Source organism: Argentina silus, assembly GCF_951799395.1.
Source record: "Argentina silus genome assembly, chromosome: 9".
NCBI classification, from domain to species: Eukaryota; Metazoa; Chordata; class Actinopteri; order Argentiniformes; family Argentinidae; genus Argentina; species Argentina silus.
In genome coordinates, this window is record NC_139663.1 from 11,446,566 (window position 1) to 11,473,267 (window position 26,702).

General features: G+C 44.2%; 4 protein-coding genes across 7 annotated transcripts in view; 2 read left to right on the forward strand and 2 right to left on the reverse strand.

Annotated features, from left to right (window-relative positions):
• Positions 1-10,005, forward strand: part of LOC310810007 (syntaxin-binding protein 4) — a gene marked incomplete at its 5' end in the record, with an annotated part of 49,967 nt that extends 39,962 nt beyond the window's left edge. The window contains 10 exons of the mRNA XM_083677586.1: positions 2,482-2,573; positions 4,214-4,310; positions 4,573-4,700; positions 5,267-5,359; positions 5,619-5,684; positions 6,933-7,127; positions 7,357-7,473; positions 7,605-7,654; positions 7,794-7,927; positions 8,242-10,005. Coding sequence (XP_083533712.1) covers positions 2,482-2,573; positions 4,214-4,310; positions 4,573-4,700; positions 5,267-5,359; positions 5,619-5,684; positions 6,933-7,127; positions 7,357-7,473; positions 7,605-7,654; positions 7,794-7,927; positions 8,242-8,303 — 1,034 coding nt within the window. The 3' untranslated portion in view covers positions 8,304-10,005. The remainder of the gene's footprint in view (positions 1-2,481; positions 2,574-4,213; positions 4,311-4,572; positions 4,701-5,266; positions 5,360-5,618; positions 5,685-6,932; positions 7,128-7,356; positions 7,474-7,604; positions 7,655-7,793; positions 7,928-8,241) is intronic.
• Positions 10,006-10,582: 577 nt separating this feature from the next.
• On the reverse strand, positions 10,583-21,806 carry rrn3 (RRN3 homolog, RNA polymerase I transcription factor). Of its 2 annotated transcripts, none has more exons than XM_083676922.1 (17): positions 21,394-21,806; positions 21,215-21,271; positions 21,005-21,094; positions 19,961-20,090; positions 19,673-19,732; positions 19,125-19,188; positions 18,667-18,736; positions 18,046-18,144; positions 14,329-14,427; positions 14,054-14,186; positions 13,715-13,845; positions 13,424-13,554; positions 12,969-13,153; positions 12,659-12,767; positions 12,236-12,388; positions 11,862-11,946; positions 10,583-11,680 (listed from the first exon to the last, which is right to left on the reverse strand). In XM_083676922.1, the coding sequence occupies exons 1-17, from the start codon at positions 21,487-21,489 to the stop codon at positions 11,528-11,530; spliced, it is 1,845 nt and encodes a 614-aa protein (XP_083533048.1). In that variant the 5' UTR covers positions 21,490-21,806; the 3' UTR covers positions 10,583-11,527. The 2 variants fall into 2 exon arrangements, with proteins under 2 accessions (XP_083533048.1, XP_083533049.1); XM_083676923.1 differs by having other exon boundaries at positions 21,361-21,497.
• On the forward strand, positions 14,947-17,840 carry LOC310809580 (uncharacterized protein). Of its 3 annotated transcripts, none has more exons than XR_014554403.1 (3): positions 14,947-15,208; positions 15,447-16,359; positions 16,619-16,757. XR_014554403.1 is itself a non-coding variant. In XM_083676924.1 (3 exons), the coding sequence occupies exons 1-3, from the start codon at positions 15,016-15,018 to the stop codon at positions 17,174-17,176; spliced, it is 1,203 nt and encodes a 400-aa protein (XP_083533050.1). In that variant the 5' UTR covers positions 14,947-15,015; the 3' UTR covers positions 17,177-17,840. The 3 variants fall into 3 exon arrangements, 2 of the variants coding, with proteins under 2 accessions (XP_083533050.1, XP_083533051.1); XM_083676924.1 differs by having other exon boundaries at positions 15,447-15,898; positions 16,619-17,840; XM_083676925.1 differs by having other exon boundaries at positions 15,447-16,334; positions 16,619-16,745.
• Positions 21,807-24,872: 3,066 nt separating the features above from the next.
• Positions 24,873-26,211, reverse strand: LOC310809396 (transmembrane protein 238). The gene is made up of 2 exons (XM_083676634.1): positions 25,694-26,211; positions 24,873-25,227 (listed from the first exon to the last, which is right to left on the reverse strand). The coding sequence occupies exon 1, from the start codon at positions 26,207-26,209 to the stop codon at positions 25,697-25,699; it is 513 nt and encodes a 170-aa protein (XP_083532760.1). The 5' UTR covers positions 26,210-26,211; the 3' UTR covers positions 24,873-25,227; positions 25,694-25,696.
• Between the last annotated feature and the right edge of the window lie 491 nt (positions 26,212-26,702).

Here is a 26,702-nt window from a genome sequence, read left to right on the forward strand (position 1 = left end):
TCGTAATAAAAAAATTATTGCAATCCCCAATCCCTGTCATAAGTGGGGTCCAGCGGGTGCAGCTCAGTGTGACGTGCGTGCAACTACGGGCATCGCAGGCTTGTTATTGCTCAATCTCGTGTGGCTGAACGCCACTTGACGGTCGGCGTCCATAACTAGTTAGCATGCCGGAACAGCCATGCACCACCACCCACATAATCGAGAGAGCAAATACTTTACAATCCTTAAAAAAAATGTCTGGGCCGGGTGAGGGTTGAAATGGGACTCCCTGACAAAATAAAGGTTCAATAAAAGGTTTCCTGTGTTGAGTCAAATTAAGCCGCAGGTGGTGCCCACCCGTCAATTCCCTCCACGGTTCCCACTACCTGACACAATGTCAGGACCAGTGACCACAGACTATAATCCTATTTTCCTGGAATAACCAAGGTCACTTCCTGGTGTCATGATCCTGTGATGTGATTTACTAAGCTAGATGAGTGCTGTTGTCACCGGTAACAGATGTCCCAGGTGGCAGGTGTCATATGGAGGGAGAGCAAGAGACACTCAAGGGTGACAGTTACTATGTAAACACAGAAAGGAGGTCACCAAATAGGACCGTTTCACAAACAGAAGTTCCATGCAAAGAAGTGGAATGGATCTGACCATTCTATTCATTCTAATTCTATGGTCCAATGCTTAGAGGTAGATCCTGTAGTGCCTACATCATTACTACTCGGTTACACTCAGACATACAGACTAGAAACAGTCAGTCATAAACAAACCGACATTGTTGCCTTTTTCTCATACACATGTGACTCAATTTAAGCCCTCTCCCAGTGATGTTATTGTCTACAATTATTTCCTGGATTGGAGTGACAGACAGGGCATGGGACGGGATGAGACAGCATGGGACGGGTTGGGACGGGTTGGGGGATCTGCTTCCGGAACAGGATGCGGAGAGAATATCCATTTGTGGAGATAATCTGGTTTAGGGAGAGGAGGGGAGATGAGGGGAGAGCTAGCCACTCATAGTATAGGTCTGGGAGGGCTCAGAGCCACCTGCTTGATCCTCTCAATGAGAAAGACCCCCCTGCTGTGCTGTAGACCTGTGGCGGAGGGAGAGAGAGAGAGGGAGGGAGGGAGGGAGGGAGGGAGGGAGTGACAAGAGAAGAGGAAAGAAAGCGGCCAAGAGGAGATTGGGACAGAGGATAGAGAGAGAAGTAAATGGGAGGTCAAATCAAAGAGGGTTAGAGGAAGGTAAGGTTAGGTAAGGTAAGGTAAGGTAAGGTAAGGTAAGGTAAGGTAAGGTAAGGTAAGGTAAGGTAAGGTTAGGGATGAGAGGTTTATAGATCGGTACGTTAAGGAGAGGAGAGGAGTAGAGACTAACGATTGGAGGGAGAATCGTCAGAAAGGGAAGGATTGAGCAGGTCGTGATGAAGGAGAGGGGGGGCAGAGAAGGAGAGGGGGGGCAGATCGGTGGGAGAGGGGGGGGCAGAGAAGGAGGGGGGGGGGCAGAGAAGGAGGGGGGGCAGAGAAGGAGAGGGGGGGGCAGAGAAGGAGAGGGGGGGCAGATCGGTGGGAGAGGGGGGAAAGTAGAGGAAGGGGCGGCAGAAACAACGTTGTTGGAGCATAAGAAGGTGTGCATTGATAGGCGGCTGCCACTGTGGCGTCTGTGCGGCCAAAGCTTAGCGTTCTCCTGAAACACCCCTCGGCTGTTGTCACGGCAGCCGGCCTGTCAATCATCTGTGTCACTCAGGCAGCTTAAATCCTTTGGTGGGACGCAAGAGTTGTCCCCAGAAAGAATGACAAGGGAGGGGGAGAAGCAATCAGCTCATATTTGTAGCAGCAGGGGGTCGCCCCTGCCCTGAGAACAGCACACACACACCAACGCAAACACACGCTCGCTCACTCGCACGCACACACACACACACAGACAGGAGCCGCTTAACGCTGCCACACTGGGCGGACAGAGGAACCTGGGACAGAGAGGCTCATCAAATTAATATCCAGCACCCAATGTCCCTCTCACTCTCTCTCTCTCTCTCTCTCTCTCTCTATCTTTTCCTATATCTGCCCTCTCTCTCTTTTTCTCTGCTGCCCTCCTCCCTTTGACTCTCCTCTTTTTTAATCATCTCATTCTCACTCTATCCCTCCCCCCCCCCCCATCCTCATTCCATTCCATGCATTACAATGAGCCCATCCTCCAATTTCTGCCTCCACTAGCCTCTACTGCACTCGATCCAATATCACCCGTCTGCTATTTCCATTAGGGCAATCATTACAGTACCTATTCCTTGCTCACAGACATGTAATATATACAATATAAATAACCTTTCAGTTTTACATCAATGCAGTTTCACCTCTCATCCTTACAGTAATTAGTGCCAGAGCACTAGCTAAACGCTAGTTTCGTCTGTAGTTTGACTCTGTAGACTTTCAGTGTCTAATGTAGTTGTTGCTTGTTTGTGCCCCCCCCCCCCCCCCTCTCCCCCCCACCTGCAGGCTCGGCCCCGACCCAGAGAGCAGCATCAACAGCCAAACCCAAGATCTCCCTGGACCCCCACATACGGCTCAAGTCTGAGAAACTCGACCTGGTGAGTTCCTGTGTGTTTGGGCCTCCCTCCCCCTTTCTCTCTCTCGGGTACACTCTTGTTTTCTCTCCCCCACTCGCTTACTACCTCAGTCTACTTGTCTCTCTCTCTCACTTTCTCTCCATCTCTCTTCCCTCTCTCTCTCTCTCCCTCCTTCCCATCTCTCTCCTCTCTCCTTCTCCCTCCCTATCTTTTGCTGTCTGTGTTCTGACTCATACCCTTCCATACCTCCTCTACATCCCCGCAGCATCTTTCTTAACTTCAGGTTTTATTCCCCCACTCCCAGGTCACCTTTTCCTCAGCTAGACCACTTTCCTTAGCTAGCTAGATTAGCTAGACCACTTCACACTATTAGGTGAATTACAGCAAGGGGTTAATCCAGGCAGCTCTGATGATCTCACCCGTGGGGGGGTCCACAGGTTTATGCAGGCACCCCACAGCTCCCTCTCTCTCCCTCTCTTTCTTTCTCTGTCACTCTTAATATCTCTGCTCCAGAGTTCTTATTGTCCTGCCCCCCCCCTCTCCCCATCTCCATTTCCCCAGATACACTCCTGTCTCTCTTTTTTTGTCATGGTACAGTCGTTTGGCAGAGATTTTAATCTACTCCCAATCCCGCTCAGCCTGTGGTTGACCCTAATCTACCGGCTCATTAATAGGATTACGGCCCGGTGGAGGAGCAGAGAGAGAGAGAGAGAGAGCACTTTAATGTTGCACGGACACAATGCACTCTATATTTTGTGGCTCTCTTTCTCACACATGCAGTACAAAGAAAGGTTTACTTTGCTTTGGTTTTGCTGGATAATTAAGAGTACACACAAATAGACACTTTCAAGGATTCATTCTTACTTGGTAAATCAGAAGAGTTACATTCATTGTGGCCCTCTCCTGACTTAGGTAGGGCAGGGCAGAGAGAGGGAGAGAGGGGATAGAGAGAAGGTGAGAAGGAGGAAAATGTATGAGAAGGATATGAGAGAAAACAACAGAGAGAGAGAGACAGAGAAAGAGATAGAGAGAGAGAGAGAGAGAGTTGCTCAAGTGAAACTGTCCAAGGTTTACAGATGGAATGCGGATTGACAGAGGTCACGGTATCCTCTTTGAGGAAGATAGTGTTTGTGTCTGTGTGTGTGCGTGCGTGCGTGTGTGCATGCGTGTGTGTGTGCGCGTGCGTGGATGTGCTTGCCTGCATACGTGTGTGTGTGAGGGGTGTGTGTGTGTATGTGTGCTTAACTGCGTAAATGTGTGTGTGCATGCATGCGAGCACACATGCGTGTGAGATGTGTTTATGTGTGTGTATTTGTGAGTCCACTTCATTTGTCGTTAAAAAGTAAGTCATAAGATACCGTGCCATCAGCATAAACAAGTTTAAGGAGTTGAGGGCTCAGACTCTGGAAAGATAAGCTGTCTGGTGAGGAGGACAGACAGTTTTAGTGGTGAATTGCCGTTGTCATACTGCCCCCTGGTGGTGATTAGACTACACCACACATAAACCCTCACAGGTAATTCACAATTGACGAGCTAGCTGTGAATACGTGAACTGAGTTTGTGTGGTTGCTAACTACAGGACTTTCCCTCTCTTTTTCTCTTTCTGTGTCCTTCTCTATCTTTCTCCCTCTCCCTCTCTATCTCTCTCCCTCTTTGTGCAGGCGCTGTCGTACCTGGGCCTGGACATTACAGGGGAGAAGAAGAGGAAGCTGAGAGAGAGTCTCACAGCAGACCCACAGGGCACTGTGGCCTACGGAGGTACAGTGCTCCACACACCACACACTCACCAACCTCTCTGCCGTGTCCAGAAACAGCCCCTAGCCCCAACTCCCTGAGAGTACAGGAGACACAAAAAAATACAAAGCCAAATCAGTTTATACATGATACATCACTATCAGATCAAATGTCAAGCATGGTACACCCGTCAGAATTTTAGGACTTGTGTATACGCAACCTTCTTTCCTTGACTGGAGAGGAAACTAGTTACATGTAACCCAGTTTTGTGTTTGTTGCCGTGCAGACTTCGTGGAGGCCACCCGTAACATCTACCAAGAGAATCTGGAGGAGGCGGGCCTTGCGCAGGGCCCCTTCATGTTCTCCTATCATGAGGCAGCCAGCCTGATGGACACCTCCGCCTTCCACTCCCCGGTAAGCTTCCACACACACACTCCGTTATTGAAGACAAAAACAATCTGGACTTACGCTTTATGTTTTAAAAGACTGTCCTTCGGGCACCCCCTGACTTTGAGAGTTGTCTTGTACTTTGTGTGAACTGTTTGAGTAGTGAAGGGGATTTAGAACGAGTGTTTCTTAAAAGAGGAGATTTTCCAAGAGCACGAGAGATTCACCAAAGCTGTATTTTAAGAGCCTCCAAAGCCTCCATTGTGAGGGTCCCTGTCAGAAGCCAATGTGTCGAGGGATGCGGTTATCATATCTTGTGTGTGTGTGTGTGTGTGTGTGTGTGTGTGTGTGTGTGTGTGTGTGTGTGTGTGTGTGTGTGTGTGTGTGTGTGTGTGTGTGTGTGTGTTGTGAGGGGGGGGGCACTGAATTGAGGGTAATAATCACCCAAACACACACTTGCTTGCCTTTAACACCACTCCCTCCTTTTTGGCCCTCCTGCTGGCAGATCAGGACACACTCGAAGATACACACACACTCACACACACACACACACTCGACTCTCACATGCTGATGTTTTTCTGGTGTGTTTTCAGACGTACGAATCAGAATGCAGCTACAGCAGTGAGGAGCTGGAGCAGTTTCAGACAGAGGTCAAACAGCTGCAGACCCAGATGAAACAACTCAAGGTGAACAGACCCTCCCGTCCAATCAAAACACAGCAGAGAAACATTGAATTCAATCCAACTTTCATTACAATCAATTTAACATGCTTGTTCCAACATGCTTGTTCCAATGTACTGTATTTACATTTTATCAATGGAATATGATATAGTCAGTCATCAGATAAAATAATATACATTTTGTCTTGATAATGTAATACATTTAGAAAATAATTGATAGATTATTGTCATCTTTTTTGCAAAAATGATCGTTTACTGACACTAGGTATTACTGAAGGACACGGAACACAGCAAGAAAACTCTGGAGAATCAGCTGCAGAAGAGCTCAGAGGTGAGTGATACAGGGACACCTTTGCCTTTGCCTCCCTGCCTTTTTCCAGTTTTTAGATGATTACAGTTTACGGATATTATAAAACTACATTAAAAGAGGGTTTTTAAAATGTGTTTTAATTGATTTAACCTTTATTTATTTATTTACTCCAGTTTGGGGGAGCTTAATCTGGTACACATTCTGTTATGTACAGTACATACAGAATGTCAGAGCAACTGCCACTATTGAACACAGGCCTCTATGTATTAGACATGAGTGGATGTATGAAGTTGTAGTGACCATGTCCGTTGTCTATTACTCCTGAGGGTATCAATAAAAATGTATCACAACATTATCGGGTATGATTTTCAGAGAGTTAAAACAGTCTAAATCAGGGGTCTCAAACTCAACTTACCTGGGGGCCGCTGGAGGTAGAGTCTGGGTGAGGCTGGGCCGCATCAACACCAAATCTCTCTGGATACCAACTCTGGTGTCCATGTTACTCCACCTGTCTTAATTCTTAACATCAAGTGCATTGTCTCATGTTTTATGTCTTTTAATTTCTTGCTCTTTTTGATTAAATTGTTCTTGGTAAATTTGTTTTCTTTTGCGATCGCACATATCTGTCCTTTTTCCTTTTCTTTATTTCTCTTGTAATAATAATCTATAACTTCTTCTTTATAATATTCAGGTTCTAACCACCATTTAGCTTTTGTTCATGCCGCCCATCTCATGCTATTTGCTATCCATGTAATTCTTTTCCCTTTCCTATTGCAACACTCTGCTGTCTTTATTCGGTCACTGATTACTCTTGTTGAGTCCACCCACTTCCTAAATCCTCTGTACCTTGCACTGGGTGACAGGATAGATTTTCCTTCCACTTGGTGTCACTCCGGAATCACATTTCAACCAAGTGACTGACGTCGCTAATTCGCGTTGGCTAACTTGTCAACAAACACCACTGAAGCTGTCACAAGCCTGAGCTATGGTAGCCCATAAGTGATAAAAAATATATATAAAACGCCGCATGTGAGAAAAAAAAAAAAAAGTGCGTGTGAGAAAAACGCGCGGGCCGCACTAACACTAAACTTCGATGTCAAGTAGGGGGCCACAAAATATCGTCCCGCGGGCCGCGAGTTTGAGACCCCTGGTCTAAATGATCAGTATCCTTCATTCATGTATTTATTTATTCAACCTTAGATTATTTAGATCATTCATTCATTCATTCATTCATTCATTCTCCCTGGTGTGTCTCTCCCTCCATCCCAGAAAGCATCGGTGACGGTGGAGGAGAACAAGAATCTGAAGAGCCGTCTGCAGGTGGCGGAGGCCGTGCAGAGACAGACCAACAGTGCTGAGCAGGACTACGAGGAGGTCATCCAGCTCCTGGAGGCTGAGATCAAAGACCTCAAGACCCAGCTGGCCGTCAAGAAGCCTAGGAGGCCTAGCATGGAGGCCACTAAAGTATGCTATACTGGAGTGTGTGTGTGTGTGTGTGTGTGTGTGTGTGTGTGTGTGTGTGTGTGTGTGTGTGTGTGTGTGTGTGTGTGTCATTATAGACACACTATGTTGCCTCTCTTACCCTGTGGTTTCTGTTTCATTACATTCAAAATGGTGGCTGAGCAAACACACCAAGTTGTGTGTGCAAACACAGGAGCCTCATTGATTTGATTGATTTGATTGATTTATTCAGGACGACGTGGTGGAGCTGAACAAGAAGGTGTCTCTGATCGACTGCCAGCTGAGGAAGTCAGAGATGAGCAGGAAACACCTGGAGATGTCCAACAAGAAACTACTGGGATTCGCACAGGTAGCCATCACTCAGATGGCTAGATTGATTGATTGATTGATTGATTGATTGATTGATTGATTGATTGATTGACTGATTGATTGATTGATTGATTGATTGATTGACTGATTGCATTATATTTATTTCAACAGAATGTTCACAGAGTGCTATCCGTCCCAAACTTCTTTGGCACTGACAACGGGTGAGTGATCTTGTATTTGAAAACTTCTCATTTACACATTTCCTTTATTACCTCTGCTATCGTTGCATCATTGATATCATATAGAGAGGGATATAATGACGTGTGTGTGTTGGTGTGTGTGTGTGTGTTTGTTTTCCAGGAGCAACAAAACTTCTCCAGCCACTGATAGTCCAGACACTCCTTCGCCCATCCCAGACCCAGCAGCATGTCAGCTCGCCGCTGAGGCCAAAGAACTAGTCGAAGGAGTGTGTGCCCTCAGCACTGACGATACAGGTGAGAGAGAGCGGGAGGGAGGGAGGGAGGGAGGAAGGAAGGAAGGAAGGAAGGAAGGAAGGAAGGAAGGAAGGAAGGAAGGAAGGAAGGAAGGAAGGGAGGGAGGGTACTATCAATGGGGATCATTCCCCTACATTTTCACCAAGCAAGTTGTCAACTAGTATAGTAAAACCATAGTTGAATAGTGAATAGTATAGTACTATCATATGTAACTATCGTGTACATTAGAATCACCTTCACTGTCTCACTAGTTATCCGTAGACTTCTTTAGTAAAAGAATGGTGGTACAAATGTTCATTTTTTCCTCCCTGCAGCATTAGTCAGCGATTCGGAGAATGTCGTCCCTAAAGCAAGCATGGACAAGCGCCACCAGTAGAGAATGTCGGGGCAACATTGGGAGAACAACACGGCTGGGAGACTGGGCTTCTGGGACACTGTGGCTGGGCTGACTGAACCTCCAACTGAAATCTTTTAGAGGACAGACAGACAGACTGACTGTGGCGCTATCCAGTGTGCTTTTAAAAATCATTCACGACTCTGTAAAGAAATTCCCAACAGTAGAGAAGGCTTCAATGTGGGATTGCTCTAACGATTAACCGCAAAAGTACTAGAAAAGTTGTTTTTCTTCTGTTTTCTAATGCAGCTGTATGTGTATTTACATTTCTGTGTTGATATTTTGCATTTGTCGGAAGGTGATGCGGTGAGCGGGAGTTGGGGCATTCTGTATCAGGAGTTGCAGTAAAGGCAAGCAGGTTAGGCGAAAAGGGCAGACTTCTAGATGCAGCTCTGCTTGGCACCAAGGGCTTGCCGTAGCCAATAAGCAAGCACTGTAATGTGCCACTGTATGAGTTGTACAGTAGCATGAGCTATAACGGTGCACTGATTATGCCCATCACTGTGTCCCAATACACCTAGATGAACTCCTTCCTTCCTTTGTCTCCTATTTCCTTGTATCCTTGTTGACTGATAATCTGAAAGGACAGGATGGTGAAAGTTGATGAACGTCAAATTCCATCCTCGACTTTTAGATCAGCGATTCACAAAGATATAAAGAGGCAAGGAGGCCATGTTAGGGTATTGGAACATAGCATGGCTGTCTGTTTAGCTGCAGTTATTCTGCCACGTATGTGTATGATCATTCTGAGGAGATTTTGGATGAGGTGTCCTGACCCAGACGTCTCATCATTTCACAAGGTGAGCGATCATTTGTACAGATATCCCTTCAAGAAGTGCTCTGACTTACAAAAAAGTTTTGGAGATTTTGTACTGGAATCATTTTCTTTTATTAAGAAGAAGCTTTAGGACCTGCGCAATCATCGCGAGACGTATGCAGTTGCTGTTATAAACCTTGTAAATCTTGCAGACGAAACGCCCTTGATGTCCTCTCTATATGCTTTTCTGACTGACACATGCAACAGAGCACTCAAAACAGTATTTTCTCCAATGCTTGCCTGTGAAGGATTCCTTTCTGTTTGCTTGAAAGATATCTTACTAACGGGACAAACTTGAGTTATGTGAACACTCTCTCACTTCTGTTCAGTTATGACTGTGTCTCCATTGCCCTGTGGAGATTTTACCCCCGAAAAAACACACACCGCTTGTTCACTTGTCCACTGAAGAAAAAATATATTATGGACTACCAGCAGTTGCTGTATCCCATCATTCCTCACTAGCTGAATTTCCTGATGTCTTCTCCATCATGATCCCTTACAGGTAGAAAACAGTGTGACTATCTATAATGTGGTAATGAAGGAAAGGAGACTAGGACACAAGGTAGTGGTGGAATATTGGGATACAGCCAGTTGTTTTCACTCATCCTCATCATCATGGCAAAATATCACTGCATGGCTCTGGTTATCACCTGTCTTCTATATCCAACAATGGGATCGAATGTTTTGTTTGGGGAATGTAGGGAAAATGCAATAGCTACTTCTGTGTAAACTAGGCTGTAAAATACATGTTTGAAGGGATTACAAGAGGTACAGGAGATCCATCTAACATTAAAACATAGGCTATATGTGTAAGATTTATTTTGTTTATATTGATAACTGCACATGCTTTCAAAAAAACTGACATGTAGTACTGTAATTTAACTAGAATGCATCTTATGTGTGGCCTCGATATCTTTCTTTTATTGTTTTTATTAAAGGAATAACCTAAAACACGTGTCGCTTTTCATGTGTTCAATTGAACGTTGACACGTGTGTCAATTCTTTTCATATCACCAATGAACGAGGATCAGGGTTTGGTGTCAGTGTAGTATACATTTCATCACCTATACAATCCATCATTTTCTAGGTAGGAAAGATGTGAGATGGACACTTCCTTATCGATCACATGGCACCATCTCTACCGCTTTATGCCAAAAAAGTGATGGATTGTACAGTAAGTGATGAATTGTTTACTACATCAGTTCCATGTCGATTCAGGGAGTGAGTGGAAACTCGAGTGATTAAAAACTCAATAGGCTATATAGAGAAACAGGGGCATACAGGATTTGTCGGTTTACTGTATATTCTAGACCAACACTGAATGAGTGTGTAAGGCAGCAGAAGCCTGACAGCTTGCCCTGTTCTTTTTTTAGCTCATAATAACAACACACATCTGGTAGTTCTTCTGCTTGTCCTCAGCATCATAACAAACCTGGACACAATGTGATTTTGAAACAAACATAACGGTTTATTACAACAACCTTTTTATCAAATGATAAACTAAGCCACTACAATGGATTGACTGAGGTGATAAATAATCAGTTGGTATCTGATTCAGAAAATCATTATTGCATAAATTGCCCAATAGCAAGTGGAGTTGGTGACTAAAAGTATTTTTTGTAGAAATGTCTATATCAGAGAAACCCAATTCAATAAACCATAGAAATAGTAAAAGAGAAAACAAAAAAAAAACAACAGTATATACATCGCGTTATTTCAGCTAAGAGTTCAAAAAATCTTCTTGAGTATTTTCTCTAACCAATGGAACCATTATTAACTGCACCTCAGGGTTGCCATAATGATGCAAATGATCATTATAAATAACTGTTTGTTGTCCTTATTCTAACCATAATGGGTTTCATAATACTACCATCATGGATAAATAGCCAATGGAGCTCCGTCTCAGGGAACCCACCAACAGTATGGACTCATATTACTACTGTACACCTAGTCATTAGAGACTGAAAATCTCAAATAGTGCAGAGTTCTCTATAAAACAAGCAACTCAGTGAGAATTCACACTAGCATCACACATCAACATTATGGAAACATTCCGTTTCTCTGGCCAATAGAACTGAAGTTCTCAGTTGAGTATTAAGAGAGAGTGTCGCTCCTTAGTTTCCATGACTGTGGCATTTAAAAGTTTTTCCTGGGTACTGTCTTTGTAGTATACCTCCAGTACAGTTCTGTATGTAACCGATGAGGCTCAAGCCGAGGACCTCTCTCATGGATGAGTTCAATAAAGGCATTTTAATGGATCAGACCATTTCAAAGGGGGATGCTCAGAAAGGTCTCTGTAGGGCAATGATGGGTTGGTTGTAGAGTAGTCCATTTTATAGAGGGAGGGGATTGGAACAGTCCATTTGAAAGGGTGTGTGGGGGGGGGGGGTCAGAAACGTCTCTGTAGGAAGGCGATGGGGGGCGAGCCCACACTGCTGGGGCTGCGGAGGTGAGATTCATAAGAGCCGGGGGTCATACCCACATCCCCCTCTGTCTGAGGCATCTCCCCGCGCAGGAAGTCATCCTCATCCTCAACCGAGATCTGTGGGAGAAAAACAACCAATCAGCCAGATGGGGACATGCAAAACAGCTAAATGAGAAGAAAACACAACCAATCAAATCCGAGGGTTTTGCTTCCTTATATTGGCTGAGGTTAGGGATACAACAAAGCTAGCATTAACATTTGTCTCCAGGTTACTGTGGTAACAAAGGTGGTGTCTTACCTGTCTGACCCTCTTGGTGGTGTCCACTTGTGTGTCAGCTGGCTCCTCCCAAGCCTGGTAAAGGGGCTCGATGAATTTACCTGACCTGGAAAACAGAGAGAAGACAGGGTGACTGGCCATCCAACACACACACACACACACACACACACACACACACACACACACACACACACACACACACACACACACACACACACACACACACACACACACACACACACACACTAAACAATGGGAAGTTCCATGTCAAGAGACAGTATTGTGACCCCCCCAGGTTGTGGTAGGGGGGATGATGGTTTATGGCTAACCTCTTGATTTGGTAGAGATGAAAGGGTAATGTTCAAGGGGTTGGGGCAAGGGTTATGGGTTCATACCTCCTGAGCAGGTAGGGGTCGAAGGGGAAGAAGCTGTCCAGGGGGTTGGTGTTGGTGGACACACAGTCTCCTCCCACTGAGCTGCGGACCACGGGGAGAACATGGCGGTTGTTCCTCTCTATGATGGTGTAGCAGAACACCAGCTGGTACTTCCTGTGGACAGAGGGATAAACATCCGGGTCAAACTCTCCATTCCATACAGTGACCAATCAGTGTCCTTTCCTTCCGCTGCACCAGAGAAGGCTGGTGGAGGCACGTGTGTTTTGATACCATTCCTTATTCCATTCCATTCATCCATCCATCCACCAGTCTCCCCTCCTCTGCACTGATGTGAAGGATTTGGATGGGGGGATCAGGTCAGAGTGCCACTTTAGACCAGATGTGGGTTAAATACATGTTTCTAATGCTTTAAGGCTGGGGTACCTGGTGATGGCAGCGAACATGCTGGTGATGGCAGGCAGGCAGACCTTCAGTGGGTTGAGCTGGCACATCACCACCCGCTCCAGGTTCAGACTTTGCAGGTATGCCAGGCCTGGGAGACGGAGACACACACACAGCTTCAGAAGCAAGCAACCAGACGGATACAGGGTGGTATGGGTGCTGGTTATGGCCAATATTACAGTGAACCCTGGGCATGGACAGAGAGAGAGAGAGAGAGAGAGAGAGAGAGTGTGTGTGTGTGTGTGTGTGTGTGTGTGTGTGTGTGTGTGTCTGTCCATGTAACATCCTCTACCTTTTTTCATGTTGCCCTCCAGGAGGCACTTGTGTCTGAAGATGAGTGTGTAGAAGACGGCCTGGCAGGTGTTGTAGAAGGGGCCATGGAGGGTAATGTCACAGTAGGCCCGTGAGCCAGAGTCCTGGCTGTCTATGTAGAGGTGCAGCCAGGGCATCAGCAGGTCCAGACATGCACGCACCGTACTGCAAGGGGGGGGGTGTTGGAGAAAAATAACCTTAAGCCTCTGCAATCTGGGATCAGCCCCCCCATACTGTATGTACTGTAGCACCTAAACATTGGTTGTCATAGTGTTTAATGACCTAATACCTTTTACCCTGAGCATTCTTTTCTCATCCTACCGAATTGGACTACAGCTTTGTGTACACAGCTGTAACAGAACTCTGTGTCTAGACTCTGGTGTGACCAGTGCAGTGGTCAGAGCCAACGAGCATGTCAACAGTGGCGTAACTCACGCGACAGGCAGGAATTTGGCGCGGGCCAGGAAGCTGCCCATGTACCCGGCGGCAGCCTGACGCAGGACAGCGGGGTGAGACGGGCTCTGCAGCATCCTCCACAGGTGCTCCAGAAACGCCTCGGCCAGAGCCTGAGAGAACGAGGGAGACATAGAGAGAGACAATTACTGTTAGACTGTGTGCACTTGCATGTGTCTGCCTGTTATAGCAAACACATACAATACAATACATCACTCACTTAAATAGTCACACACACACACACACACACACACAAATATCCTGCATACTGACCAGTCTGAAGCTGCAGAGGTAGAAGAGGGCGTACTGCACGTGGCAGGAGGCGTGTGTTGGCAGGATGAGCTTGTCAAACACACACACTAGGTCTTTGTACAGGTCCTTTGTCCTCTCCACATCCAGACAACCTGCCAGAGGGAGAGAGGGAGGAGAGAGAGAGAGAGAGAGAGAGAGAAGGAAGCAACAGAATGAGTTCTTCATTTTCAAAGATCTACATACTATGTACACGTGTGTGTGTCTGTGCCCGTGTGTGCGTGTGAAAATATGTGTGTACAATGTGTGAGTAAGCGCACATACGTGCGATCATGTCTGTATTGTAATGTTCTGAGTGCTCACCATTGACGTGGCACATGTCCTTGATGAAGGCCAGCAGAACGGCCATGAGTGTGTCCAGCCTCTCAGCCACCGGGTGGGCCATCACACCGCTCCCTACAACACTGGAGGACTTAGGATCACACACATCCTCATCCTGAGAGAGGAGGGGGAGGATGAGAGGAGAGGGATGGTGAGAGAGAGAGAGAGAGAGAGAGAGAGAGGGGGGTGGGGGAGGTCAAACCAGTACCATTTAACAAACATAGAACTTGCTTGGAATAAAGTGTACATCTAGTCACCATATCAAAGAGCCCCTCTTCCTCCTGGTGTCTCCCTCCATGGTCCTGCTGCACAGCATTCTCCTCCACCTCCTCTATCTCTGCCCGCGGGGCACTCACCTGTAACATAGCACAGTGTTATATTAACACACACACACGGTCCTCTGTGGCTAAGTTGGTAGAGCATGGTGCTAACAACGCTTAGGTTGTGGGTTTGATTCCTGCTGGGACCATATATACTGAAATGTATGCACTCACTGCAATGTAAGTTACTTTGGATAAAAGCATCAGCTAAATGGCATATATACATACATATATAATACAATAACACTTCCGGTTTTCTAAATACAACGCTATATGTATGATATCATATCAATCTTTTTTGCAGCTTTGTATAGTGCAAAGGGAATAACTACACGGGGCGGAAATATAAACTGAAAATATAATATAAATTAACTACTTAAAATGAACTATAATTAACAACTAGTTATGCATATTGTTATGCAGTTGTTTTTCATAAATCATGAATAAATACAGGTTTATGACAGTTTTTAAAATGTATTACATCTTGACTTTTATTTTGAAAAAACAATCCGCCATTCCCTGACCCGGAGGTACTTTGTTAATGTGGCTGAAGGATATAGAGACGTAGATGGCAACAAACAGTGGCTAGAAAAATTGCTAAAACATAAACACACACAGCTGAACATGACTCAAATACAGTTGCTGAGAGTGTTCCTCAATGAGCGACTGATCGCGGCTGCTGAAGAGATATTCGGCGTAGTTGAAAAAACGATAGGGGAATACCAGGAAGAAGTTTGCCGTACAAAGGAGGAGAATGACCGTCTAAGAAGGCTGCTGGATATCACCCTAAAACCGCAGTTGAAGTTACACAGAGCAGGTGTGTGTCTAATATAGCTAAATAAATATTTCACTTGCTTCGTAGAATAGCTATCTATATCTAGGGTATTCAAATCTCGTGAGGGCGCTATCGAGTTTCTCTGAGTTAATTTAAACTAGCAGGGAAACTCTCCAGATTTGTTTATAAACTGACGTTGCATTACTTCGCATATGATCATGTTGACTGAGGCCTCAATCTCCAGTCAACAGTTCTATTTCATCCTCTCCTTTCCCTCCAGACGCCCACCAGCTCACTGTCAGGGTGGTGGAGCTTCCTCCTGAGCAGCAGCCCGGTGAGCTGGACTGGAGCCCCTGTCTGGGGCAGGAAGACCCAGAGGCCCGATTGATCAAAGAGGAACAGGAGGGTCTTAGTACCAGTCGATGGGACAGGGAAGAGGCTCTTCAAGGGCTTGAGGCAGAAACCATAGACTTTGTTTTAACTCCTGATTTTGTGAAAAGTGAGCATGATCAAGGCCCAACTCAGTGCTCACATCTTTACCAAGCCCAAAGTGAAGAAGACATAGCGAGGGAGACACAATCAAGCACCTCCTCTATTAGAGAGGACTACGGAGTATCAGAACCAACCTCTGACCCCCAGCCCCTCTCTGGGGTAGATCCAGACTGTTTTGTAACTGAGAGTGGAGGACCAATGAGAACACACACATTTAAGAGACAGAGGTCAGATGAAAAGGTCAGTACTAGAGGCAGGGAACCTTCCCATCCAATATCACAGAGTCAAAGGGTTTCTTATTCTTGTAAAGTGTGTGGCAAGCCTTTTCAAAACCAATGTTCTTTAATTAATCACGTACTAATGCATTCACTGTATGAAGGTAATCTCTGTGGTGTGTGTGGAAAAGCCATTGATTCCACAGAAAGTATGGTTGATCACCTACAGAGTCACAAAGAAGCAAACAGTTGTCATGTTTGTGGCAAATGTTTTGTGAATCATGGTAAATTGACCAGACACATGAGGACACACACGGGAGAGCAACCGTACTGCTGCCAGGACTGTGGCAAAAAATTCAAACAAAAAGAGAACCTGAAATCCCACATTATGAGGACACACGCAAGGGAACAACTGTATAACGTACCATGGCAATAACCATACTTCAACCAGGCTTACATACGTAAGTTAGGCTGGACTGCATACAGGTACTGTACAGGTGTTACAGGTACAATCCTACATGCCATTCCAGGCAGAGTAATTGGGAGATGATGGCCAAATGAACAAAACACAATAATTGTGGCTACATGGGTGATTTGCATATGTTTGAGTCCATTCTTTGGGCAAATTTACATGTAGGGGTTAAACTCAACCTTTTCACCCGTAACAAGAGAACAAGTTCTATTCTACTACGGTATTTTGAAGATTTTTTGAAAGGTATATTTTTTTCTTACATTTGTTATATAGGAAGTTTGGACACAATCTCTAGCAAGATCTCCCACTTCACAGCCTCTGCCCACCCCATCATCTCCAGTTCGGGGGACTCCCCATAAATGCTCTGCAACAACACCAGCTCAACACACTCCATCTAATGTCTGTCACCAGCACTCCTCAACTTATCGGGAGCCCCCGCCACCTCTGAGACGAGTTCTCCCAGATGTTTACCTCAATCCTGTTCCCAGTGACAAAGAGGAGGAGATCTATCAGCTATGTATGGGCCCAGGCAGCAAGGTCCGCCTTGGCACATATGCCAAGAATCTGTTCATGGCCATGGTGAACTTGAACACATACTGGGAGTGGGCCACCATGGTCAACATTGATGGCTCAAAGGGCAAGGATGCACTGCCCAAGAACTTGAGGGACGGATTGAGGGTCAGGGTTTCCAGAAGGTTCACCAGTCTTAACTATCACGACAGGAAGGAGGTTCGAGACAAGATCAACAAGTTACTAAGATCCAGGAGACACTTGTTTAAAGGGGCTGGGATTAATGCAATAACAAAGCTGTCTTCCCACCACTTTTTTTAGTAAACAGCTAAGGGATGGGGCTGGAGAAATGTAACCACTCTCAAATTCACAGACAGAGCTATGGATACAAGCACTGATGTTTTGAAGCGATATAGATTTACAATCACATTGTTTACAAACAATGGAGTTAAAACAAGCATATATTTTAGGTTCTGATGGGATAAGACAGTTGAATTAAGCTCATGAGGCATTTATAAGTTATATTTTTCAATGGCTATATGACATTTTAACAAGTGTTTCCTGGATCTGAGTTTATCATTGGGTTAGGGTTAGGGTCCCGAAACCGCTTCCAGTCCTGATGTCCTTGTGCAGTCTCCCAAGTCAAACCTGTTGCCTCCCACATATTACATATGCTCCCAGGTGACATATGCTCCCTGTCTGCTCAACAATTGGCTTCCATGTCCTAGACGGTACCAGAGAAACATTCACACGCAGGAGATCCGTCCACCGTTATTCCTCCTCTCCCCTCCCTCATTCATTCTCCACAGTGAAGCATGTATGATGGGCTTCACACTTTATGGTACATTGAGTGTCAACTTAGACTATACTTGATGATGTTCTTGCCTTGTCCACGATATATTCATGTTAGTAAAGTCATTTGATTTATTATCACGTGACCAGTGAAATGGGGTCAGATTACTCGTATTAAAATATGCTTTGTTAATAACATAATCCACGTTTTTCAGAAGTGTGTTTAAGTTGCCATAGTGTTATTCCAGTACAGCCCTAAAAAACATATAGGATAAAACACACACAGCCTCCTATCATCATGAAAAGCACAGACCTGGAAAATAACAATATAAAAACACTATATATATATACACTATATATATATATACATACATACACACACAGTCTGTGGGACTCACATCCAATTTGAGCATCTTGTTGATGATGAGCTCCAGGACATCTCGTCGTAGAGTGGGTATGTACACTGCCATCCTCAGGAGGTTGTGGACGTAGCATTCCTACATGGAGATAGAACCATTAAAGGGATAGTTACTAAAAACACCAATTGACATTAATTCCCACACACCTTGGCTGTGATCAATTCTGCCCTTTTCTGGATATTTAGTTACCTTATTTTAGTCCCATTCACACCAAAGAGTGTACCTAGGAATTTTGCAGGTTATTGGTGGGGAGGGTTCGGTATAAATGGCCCTACCCACTAAATTCATCCCTAGCAACTGCCGAGCTCCAGTCTAAGTAGAAAACCCACTAATTTATTGGGTCCATTTCGGTGTGAATGGGACAAGCTTAAAAAAAGCTTAATCTAATGTCATTGTGATGTAATCTTGATAGCATTATTTTGTTTTGATAGTATCACCATAGAGCCATATTCATTCCGCAAATCTAAAGCACCATACAAACATGGCAATCCAACCCCCTGTCACACTAGAATGCCTCAGAATCATATGTACATCATATGAGTTTGTTAAATGTCACTTTATTTGGCCGTAACCTTAGAAGATACAGTAGATTGTGTTTACCAAGGTTCTGGACGACTTCTGCACAAAGGGGAAGTGTTCATTCAAAATAGGCGTCAGGAATCTGCTGGTGCTGCAATAAGAGGGAGAGCCGATTTGAAATGCATACCAGTGCAAGTTGGGGGAGGGGGGGGGGGAGGGGGGGGGGTTGCACACTAGTTCTAAACACATATTCTGAGGTCAAATTCATAAATATTAATACAAAATCCACCCAAGCTCAATATGAGTAAACCACACCCATAGCCTCGTTGTCTGACCATAACTGCATCATATGATTTAGTAATCTGATGCCTGACTGCACAGTCGATGAGGTGGCACACAGCCATTGGTTGATTTCTGCAGCATGACTGCAATGTAGGTGACCTGGAATGTGCCCGTTACCTTGGCAAGTCAAGTTGAATTGACACCTGATGGATAATAATAGTTATAATTATAGGACGTGATTTCCGAGGGATACTTACGATGGGACATATCTGGCTATCACCTGCAAGGCCTGATGACACTGGTCAAACGTCCTGGGAAGGTCTTTACAAATCAGGAGGGAGAGAAAGAATCAGATGTCATATTCCAAACTCTAAATAATTCAACAGCATCTTAAGTTTTGAACCATATCCAACCTGCTGGTTCAATGCTGCTTCTTTAAACTATACCACGCCATTAAAAATAAAAGCTAATCAACAGCATGTGTCTGTGAACAACAACAGTATAACCATGTTTATGGGTCAGACTCCTGCACTGATGGTCACCAGGGCTAGAGTCTTCCATCATTGCTTATCTACACCTCACCTCCGCTCTTATCATCCACAATCTTCCACAACTTTAGAAGGATGCTTACTTTTACTTTTTTTTTTTTACTTTTTTTTTTTTTTTACAAACTGCATTATTCTCATGGTTACTGTTGGTAGACAGTTGGTGAAAAGAAATGTATTGTCAAGAACCATGACAACTGTAGAAGACACCTTTTCAACACCTACTTTATTTTAATACCAGGAGTAACAGAGTCACCTACTTTCATCGTCGTCATCCGAGTCCGAGATGTCCACACCTCCCTCGCAGATCGTCACTCTCTCTGGAGGGTGGAGGGAACGTTTTCAACATCAATCAGTAGAATTAGATGAAACATTATTGCCTGCCATTCAACATAGTGCAAGTAACTACACTATACCTTGATATTGAAGTAGAAATGGGGGAGCAGGGGCAAATGTTGCCAGCACACTCACACACACATAAAATCTACTAACACAATCCAAGTCAGTGCTGTGCAAACAGAGGACATATTGCTCAGACAGGAACTCACTAGGTGTGAAGTTGGAGACCACCATCTTGAGGCAGGCCCTGAGGTAGACGGTCTGGGCAGAGACTAGGTTACTGAGGAAGGCCAGGTACTCCTCCACCACCGCAGGACTCCGGCCCAGCCAGGGCAGCCTCTGGTCCACAGAGAAACCAGGGGGAGGAAAGTTGTTAGCCAAATGTACACCAAAGATTCATAGCACCAAGACTATATTTACATAATCTACAGCCTAAAATGGAAGACTTTTAAGAAACTACGCTTAGGCTGAAATCAAACCCTAGCCCCATTACTTAAATTCTACGACACCTCTTTCCCTAGCTCATAACCCTTTGACAAGTGTGGATTTGAAGGCAGAGGATAGGTTATGCTTGAACTGTAATGAATCAGGTGCTGGTACTCAAGCTGAAAAAAATGTAGGTGCAACACGAGAACTGAGGTCTAATCAATATAGCGATCAACTAGTCTTTTTTTAGGCATTCACACACATCCTATCCAGTTGCTTCTAGATCTGCTAATACCAAAAAGGATAGGGGCTATGAGGCTGAGTTGTTTCCAGACAGGGTAGTGACCCCTTCATTCAAACACAAACGGTGCACCACATTAGCTTTTAAGTGGTTTCCTCCCTGTATCCTTCCCTTCATCTGCTCAGAATCAGAGACATTATTTTAGTTTTGTTGTTATTTATCCATTATTTTCTCAGGTAAGTTGACTGAGAACTTTAGTTCTCTTTTGCAACAACGACCTGGGGAAGAGTTGCAGGGGATGAATGAGCCAATTGAAAGCACAGGATGATTAGGTGGCCATGAAAGTAGGGGGGCTAGATTGGGAATTTAGCTATGACACCAGCATTAACACACCTGGGGCATTGGGGTCCCTTAGACCAGAGGCTGGCATTAGTGCGGACAGAACTCTGACGGAACCCAGGGAATTGCTTTCTTCTGTGCTATCAGATAATTGCAGATGAAGGGTGGGAGATGAGGAGGAAAGAGAGCTAGATCACACTAGTGAGATCCACCCCAAATCCACTTTGTCTAGATGTTCCATATTCACCAGAACCATGTAGATGAGCTGCTCATGGTCTTTACTGAGCAGGGTCACACAATTCCTGAACTCCTGCAGCCAGTTGACGATTTGGGCGTCCTGTCAAGAGAGGAGCTTCCACTATTAACTTTGGGTCTGGAATAACGAACTACTGAAATTATATTTTAATAAACTTGAAATTGATACTGAAGCAGTTGATACTGAAGCACTTCCTTTTACCTTAATATCGGGATCTGCCAGCTGATGTTTCAACAACTCATAGTCACTCGTGTCTCCCTTGAAAATCAATCAATATCAAAAAATAAAGCAATAGTACAAAATCAAGTCATGCATTACACTCCACACAATGCCAATGAGGAATGTACCTATCGATCAGTTGTCTGTCAGATGTCGCTCACCTTTTTGAATTTCGCTAATGCGTGCACAACACTGCCTCCAAAACGCACCGTCTTCATCGGCGGAGTGTTCAAGAAATCTCTCCCCTCGAGCTCCATGATTCACAGCTGCCCCCAACAAGCAATGGAGTTTGATGAACAAGTCGTGCAAATGTTCGATACAATACTGTTACAACTGTGTAACTGATGTGAGAGAGTGCTTACATTTGCTACATCTAACACAGTTAGCTAGCTTTGTGAATGTATTGTCTATTGATGCCTATCTTAAGCAACAGTCTATTCGACAATGACGACATTTGGTATTACTAATATCAGAGAAACACCGTATGCTACTGTCTGAAAAAACCCGTCTATTTTAGACGCAAAATAACAATTTTCTTCTGAAAAAGTGAAACATGTGTTTTGTCCATGCTGCTACATTTAACAACAGGAAGAGAAAATGGGTGACAGATTATATTTACGGAAGTGAATGGTGAGATTCTTCGTCTTCTCTACTACTTGTGCGTGTTTTGCCTAAAGACTGGAAATGCAATACTGCTACCTACCGTAGCGGAGTGCACACTGCCCAATGTGCATTGTCGTTCTACGACAAGATTGATTTTACTGTCATCTATCAAACAATCGGCAGTTACATGATAAACAATAAATGCATCTCCAGCTCACCTGTTGCTCACAAATCATTGTTGGAAAACATAAGGAAGAAATGGTAGGCTATTTCACACACCTTTTGGTTTAATCATTGAGGTTGAATAAATCAGTAGTCACATCAGACTTCAGGAGAAGCCCAGCCCCAACCGCCCCCCTCATCATGTGTAACTCCCCAGTTAACATTGTGGAGTCATTCAGATTCCTGGGGACAATAATTTCAAAGGACCTCAGGTGGGCGGAGAACATCACCTCCACCATCAAGAAGGCCTAGCAGAGGATGTTCTTCCTGCGACAGCTGAAGAAATTCAACATGCCGCAGAAAGTGATGGTTGAGTTCTACATGGCCATCATTGAGTCCATCCTCAGCTCATCAATCACCGTCTGGTTCGCTGCCTCCACTGCCAAGGACAAAGGCAGATTGCAGCGGATCATTCGGTCAGCCAAGAAGGTCATCGGCTGCAACCTGCCATCTCTCCTGGACCTGTTCCACTCTGTGTACGACTGTATTGTTCGGTTGCTCTTTTTTGTAAATTTGTAAATTTGTTATTGCTATTTTGTTAATATTTTACTATTTTGTTAATTTCTTGTCAATATTTGCTATTTGTTTTTTATGTCCATGCACCAACCTCACAAAGTCAATTTCCTGTATGTGCAAATATACTTGGCCAAATAAAAGAATTCTGATTCTGATTCTGATTCTGATAGGTCTACATTGTGTGCATTAATAGTATACATTTGGTGGAGTCTAAAGCATAGGTGCATATTTCAGACGGAAGCCCTGAATGTGGCATTTAGAAAGTATTACAGTCTCCATATTGTAACAAGTTCTCCTTTGAACTCTACAGTACCTCAACCATAAAAAGAACGTACAAGTTCCTTATAATCTCTGATATACAACTGTTGACATAAGATAAGGAGACCCATGGTGCGGTCTAGTAAAGGCACCACGCAAAAGGGGAATGCACTGCTCCTACCTTACCCTTCAACTGTTGTATGGCTTAATAGCTTTCAAGGTCACTTTTAGATCATCGAAACATTACCATTCAACACAGAAAAGGTAAATGTGTATTATGTTTTCCTCAGTGTATTCCTTGCCCTGTGTATGAAAATTGTAATGTGTGTATCAAAACATCGAAACACGTTTGATATACAGTAGGACGTGTTCCTCGACACAGAAACGTACAAAACCAAGTCTACACACGCACACGCACACTATGTAAAAACTAGTTGACCGTCCTACGGACGGTCAACAATTATTGGATCTGATTACTAATAATGCTATGATGCTTTTTCCTCCTCCACCCGTCTCTCCTATAGACAATAGGCTGTTGCGTGTAGGCTTAAAAAAATAGTAGCGCTTATTTTACAGTTTAGCCTATAATTTGATTGTGTGGAGATTGATGAGGGAAAAAAATAATTGAATCCATTTTAGAACAAGGCTGTAACTTAACAAAATGTGGAAAAAGTTAAGGTGTCTAAATACTTTCCGAAAGCACTGTAGGTTGGGTTGTTGCTAAGGCCCATGTTGTAGTGTGTATTTGATTCATTAGCAGCCCAGCGACAGTATTATTTGAAAGTAATATATAAAGGTTTATTTTTGTAAACTGCGGGAGCATTATCCATAGGTCCTCGGCCCTGCAGTCTCGCGGTTATCCTGACCAAGTTAACCCACATTACGCGTGCTCTTGAAGTTGCCGGGTTCGCGTATAAAAGCTCATGTTTGTAGACTACATGAGTGATTATTTGATTTGTGTGGATGTAGGAATTTAACTTGCTTTATTAAGTAGCATTATTTGAAACCAGCCCACAGCTTTAGGTGAGTTCGGGGTCTTGATGACAATGCAGTATGTGCGAGGCTATTCGTAGCACAAGATGCTTGGCGTGTAGATAATTGTCAATCTTGCTTTAATTTTAACATTAGGCCTATCTTATTTCAGAGAGCCAATTGAGCGTAAGGATTTGACGGTAGGGGTTGAGGTAGGCTAAACGGGACATCGTGGGTAGTTGCCCAATTGTTGCAGTAGCCTAGGCTATGCCCAGTGGGCATGGACGCGCGACGCGCGGTGTATGGTGAGGAATGCCCATGGAACGTTTCTCAAACTTCGTTTCATTATGAGAAACATAACGTTTTATACAGATAATTATGGTTAATGTAGTAGGCCTACTTTTACACATTTCTTGACGGCCTACAGTTATGTCGACAAAATATGACGTTCTAATGCCGGTCAACTACGCAGTGGAGGAACATATAAAGTCTAAATTCTAAACGAACAGGCAGCCCGGTTAGTTTAACACAAAAACCTCGCCGATCGGCCCAAAACTGCGAGAGATTATTCGTTGCACTTTCCTCTTGCTTAGATAATTAGATAATAGGCTAGATGAGTAAAATTACATTAATTGGTCATCTGTACAGAAGTTTAGGCTCCAGCATTGTGAGCAAACAATCCATTATTTATTTTTTTGGATTATTATATTATTTAGCCGATCGAAAACATGGTCAAAACGTTTTATTTTCAAGATGAGATACATGGGAAAAATTTAAAGTGTTAAAATAGCTATCTGCATATTAAGTAATGTCAGAGAATAACTAAATTCCCACACTGCCGAGCTCTCCATCCTGTGTGTGTGTGTGTGTGTGTGTGTGTGTGTGTGTGTGTGTGTGTGTGTGTGTGTGTGCGTGCGTGCGTGCGTGTTGAAACAGATATATTTAGGCACTTTGTTCTCTTTATTTATAGTGGAACTACAGGTGACGCTAAAGAAGTAGGAAGTAAGAGGAGTAAATCCATTGGGGTTCAAAAGTCCTTGAGGTGCGGTATCTTATCATCACGGGCAGGAACGCAGAATCCAGGTGCCAGGTCAAGCTCATGAAAAACACGTTTGCCATAACATTGAATCCTCTCACGTAAAATAAAACTCATAGGCTATAGATGTCTATTATCACATTGTGTAAACAAAATTATTATTTCTGACATCAAAGTATTGTATCAATTATTCGCAAATTATTTACAACAATGTACATTCAACCACAAGTCCTCACTGAGGAGAATAATTTGATAAAATAAAAAAAGTGTTAAAAAGCCAAAAACTGCTTATGGAAACCTACAACATGAAACTTGTAAACATTGTAAGATGAAGAAGTACATCTTTGGGTTCAGTGCCAGGGGGACAAATCCTCTTCAAGTCCACTTTCTGTTGGATCGAAATATATGCTATTAGATCCATACCAACCATGCTGAACATTTGATTTATTTTATTACTTTATAACTTCATTTTACTCTGAATGGAAGTCCTGTTTCATGTAGCAACAGATCTATTTTTCCCATTTCAGACACAGTTGTTTGAATAGGACTTGTCTTGCGCTACCATTCACTGGGTTAATAGTTAACAAGGTGATAAGGACACATGATCCCATTATAGACACAAGCAGCTTTTCCCTTCATAATGAAACTACAATGAAAATGACCACATTTAGGTCTACTTTATGACGAATAGGCCTACATTTGAAATCGCCACGTTCCATAAAAAATACAACCACAATTATAGAATAGGCTATAATGGAATGTATCATATTTCATTCAAGTGCGGTCTTTTAGTTTATAGGCCTATCAGTCCAATTAAGCAAAGGAGCCTATAGCACTAGGCCTATAACCTTTACCGATCATATGGTCGAGGTTTCCGTAGCTGTTATAGGGAGAGCAGGTATGTCGCTGTCCACGGCTGCAGACACGGTGTGGACGTCCTCACTAGGGGCCATCGCCAGGGCAACCGGTGGTGGCTCCGGTTGATGGACATCCCTCGCGCGTGCAGGCTGGCCGGTCTCTGCCCTCTGCGCGCGTTGTCCTCCCCCGTTCCGCCTGAGAGAGTTCCTGATGCCGTTGGAGAGACGGCTAGACAACCGTCGCACCGCACCTGCGATGCCGCGATCTTTTTTCAACAAGCCGACGTCATCCTCCAACTCTCCCGGGGGCACCTCGATGTTGCCCGTGTACCAAAACACCCACCAGATAAGACTCAGGAAAATGATGATGGCGCCGGCGTAAATTAAAAAGTCATAGAAGAATACGTCCGCAAACACCCCGATCAACAGAATCAGCAGCCCGAAGATGTCAAAGGCAACCGCCAGCCAAAAGGCGCAAGAACAGCGCCCGAGACCCCGATAGGTTGTTTCCATTTCACCAAATGGCTAAGAGATGGCAATATTGTTTACCTTTCTTTTCTAACAATCATATGCGGTTGGTTTCCCTGCGGAATTCGGTGGGGTAGAATTTCAAACAGAGCGTTTGTTTGATCAAGGTAAGGTGAGACAGGTGAGGAAGCTCACCGCTACTCTCCCTTTACCTGTGTCACAGGACGCAGAGAGGAGTGGCGTGGTAGCCAGGTGAGGGGAGGGCGGGGGAAGTGTGCGATACTGGCGTGACAATATTGACAGTACAACAGTGACAGTATAACAGTAATAATGACTGTATAACAGTATTGGCGCATATGGGCATAGACAATAGCCTAACAGGTTGCGTTTGTGGCCATATTAGAGAAATGGCAGTTGTTTTTGCAATATTTGATTTTATGTTCAAGTGTATGTGCCTTCAAGTGGAGCATATAGACGCATTAAATATAGCAGGCTTATGATATTTTTTTTTTAAAGTTTCGTTTATTCTAGTGACCCA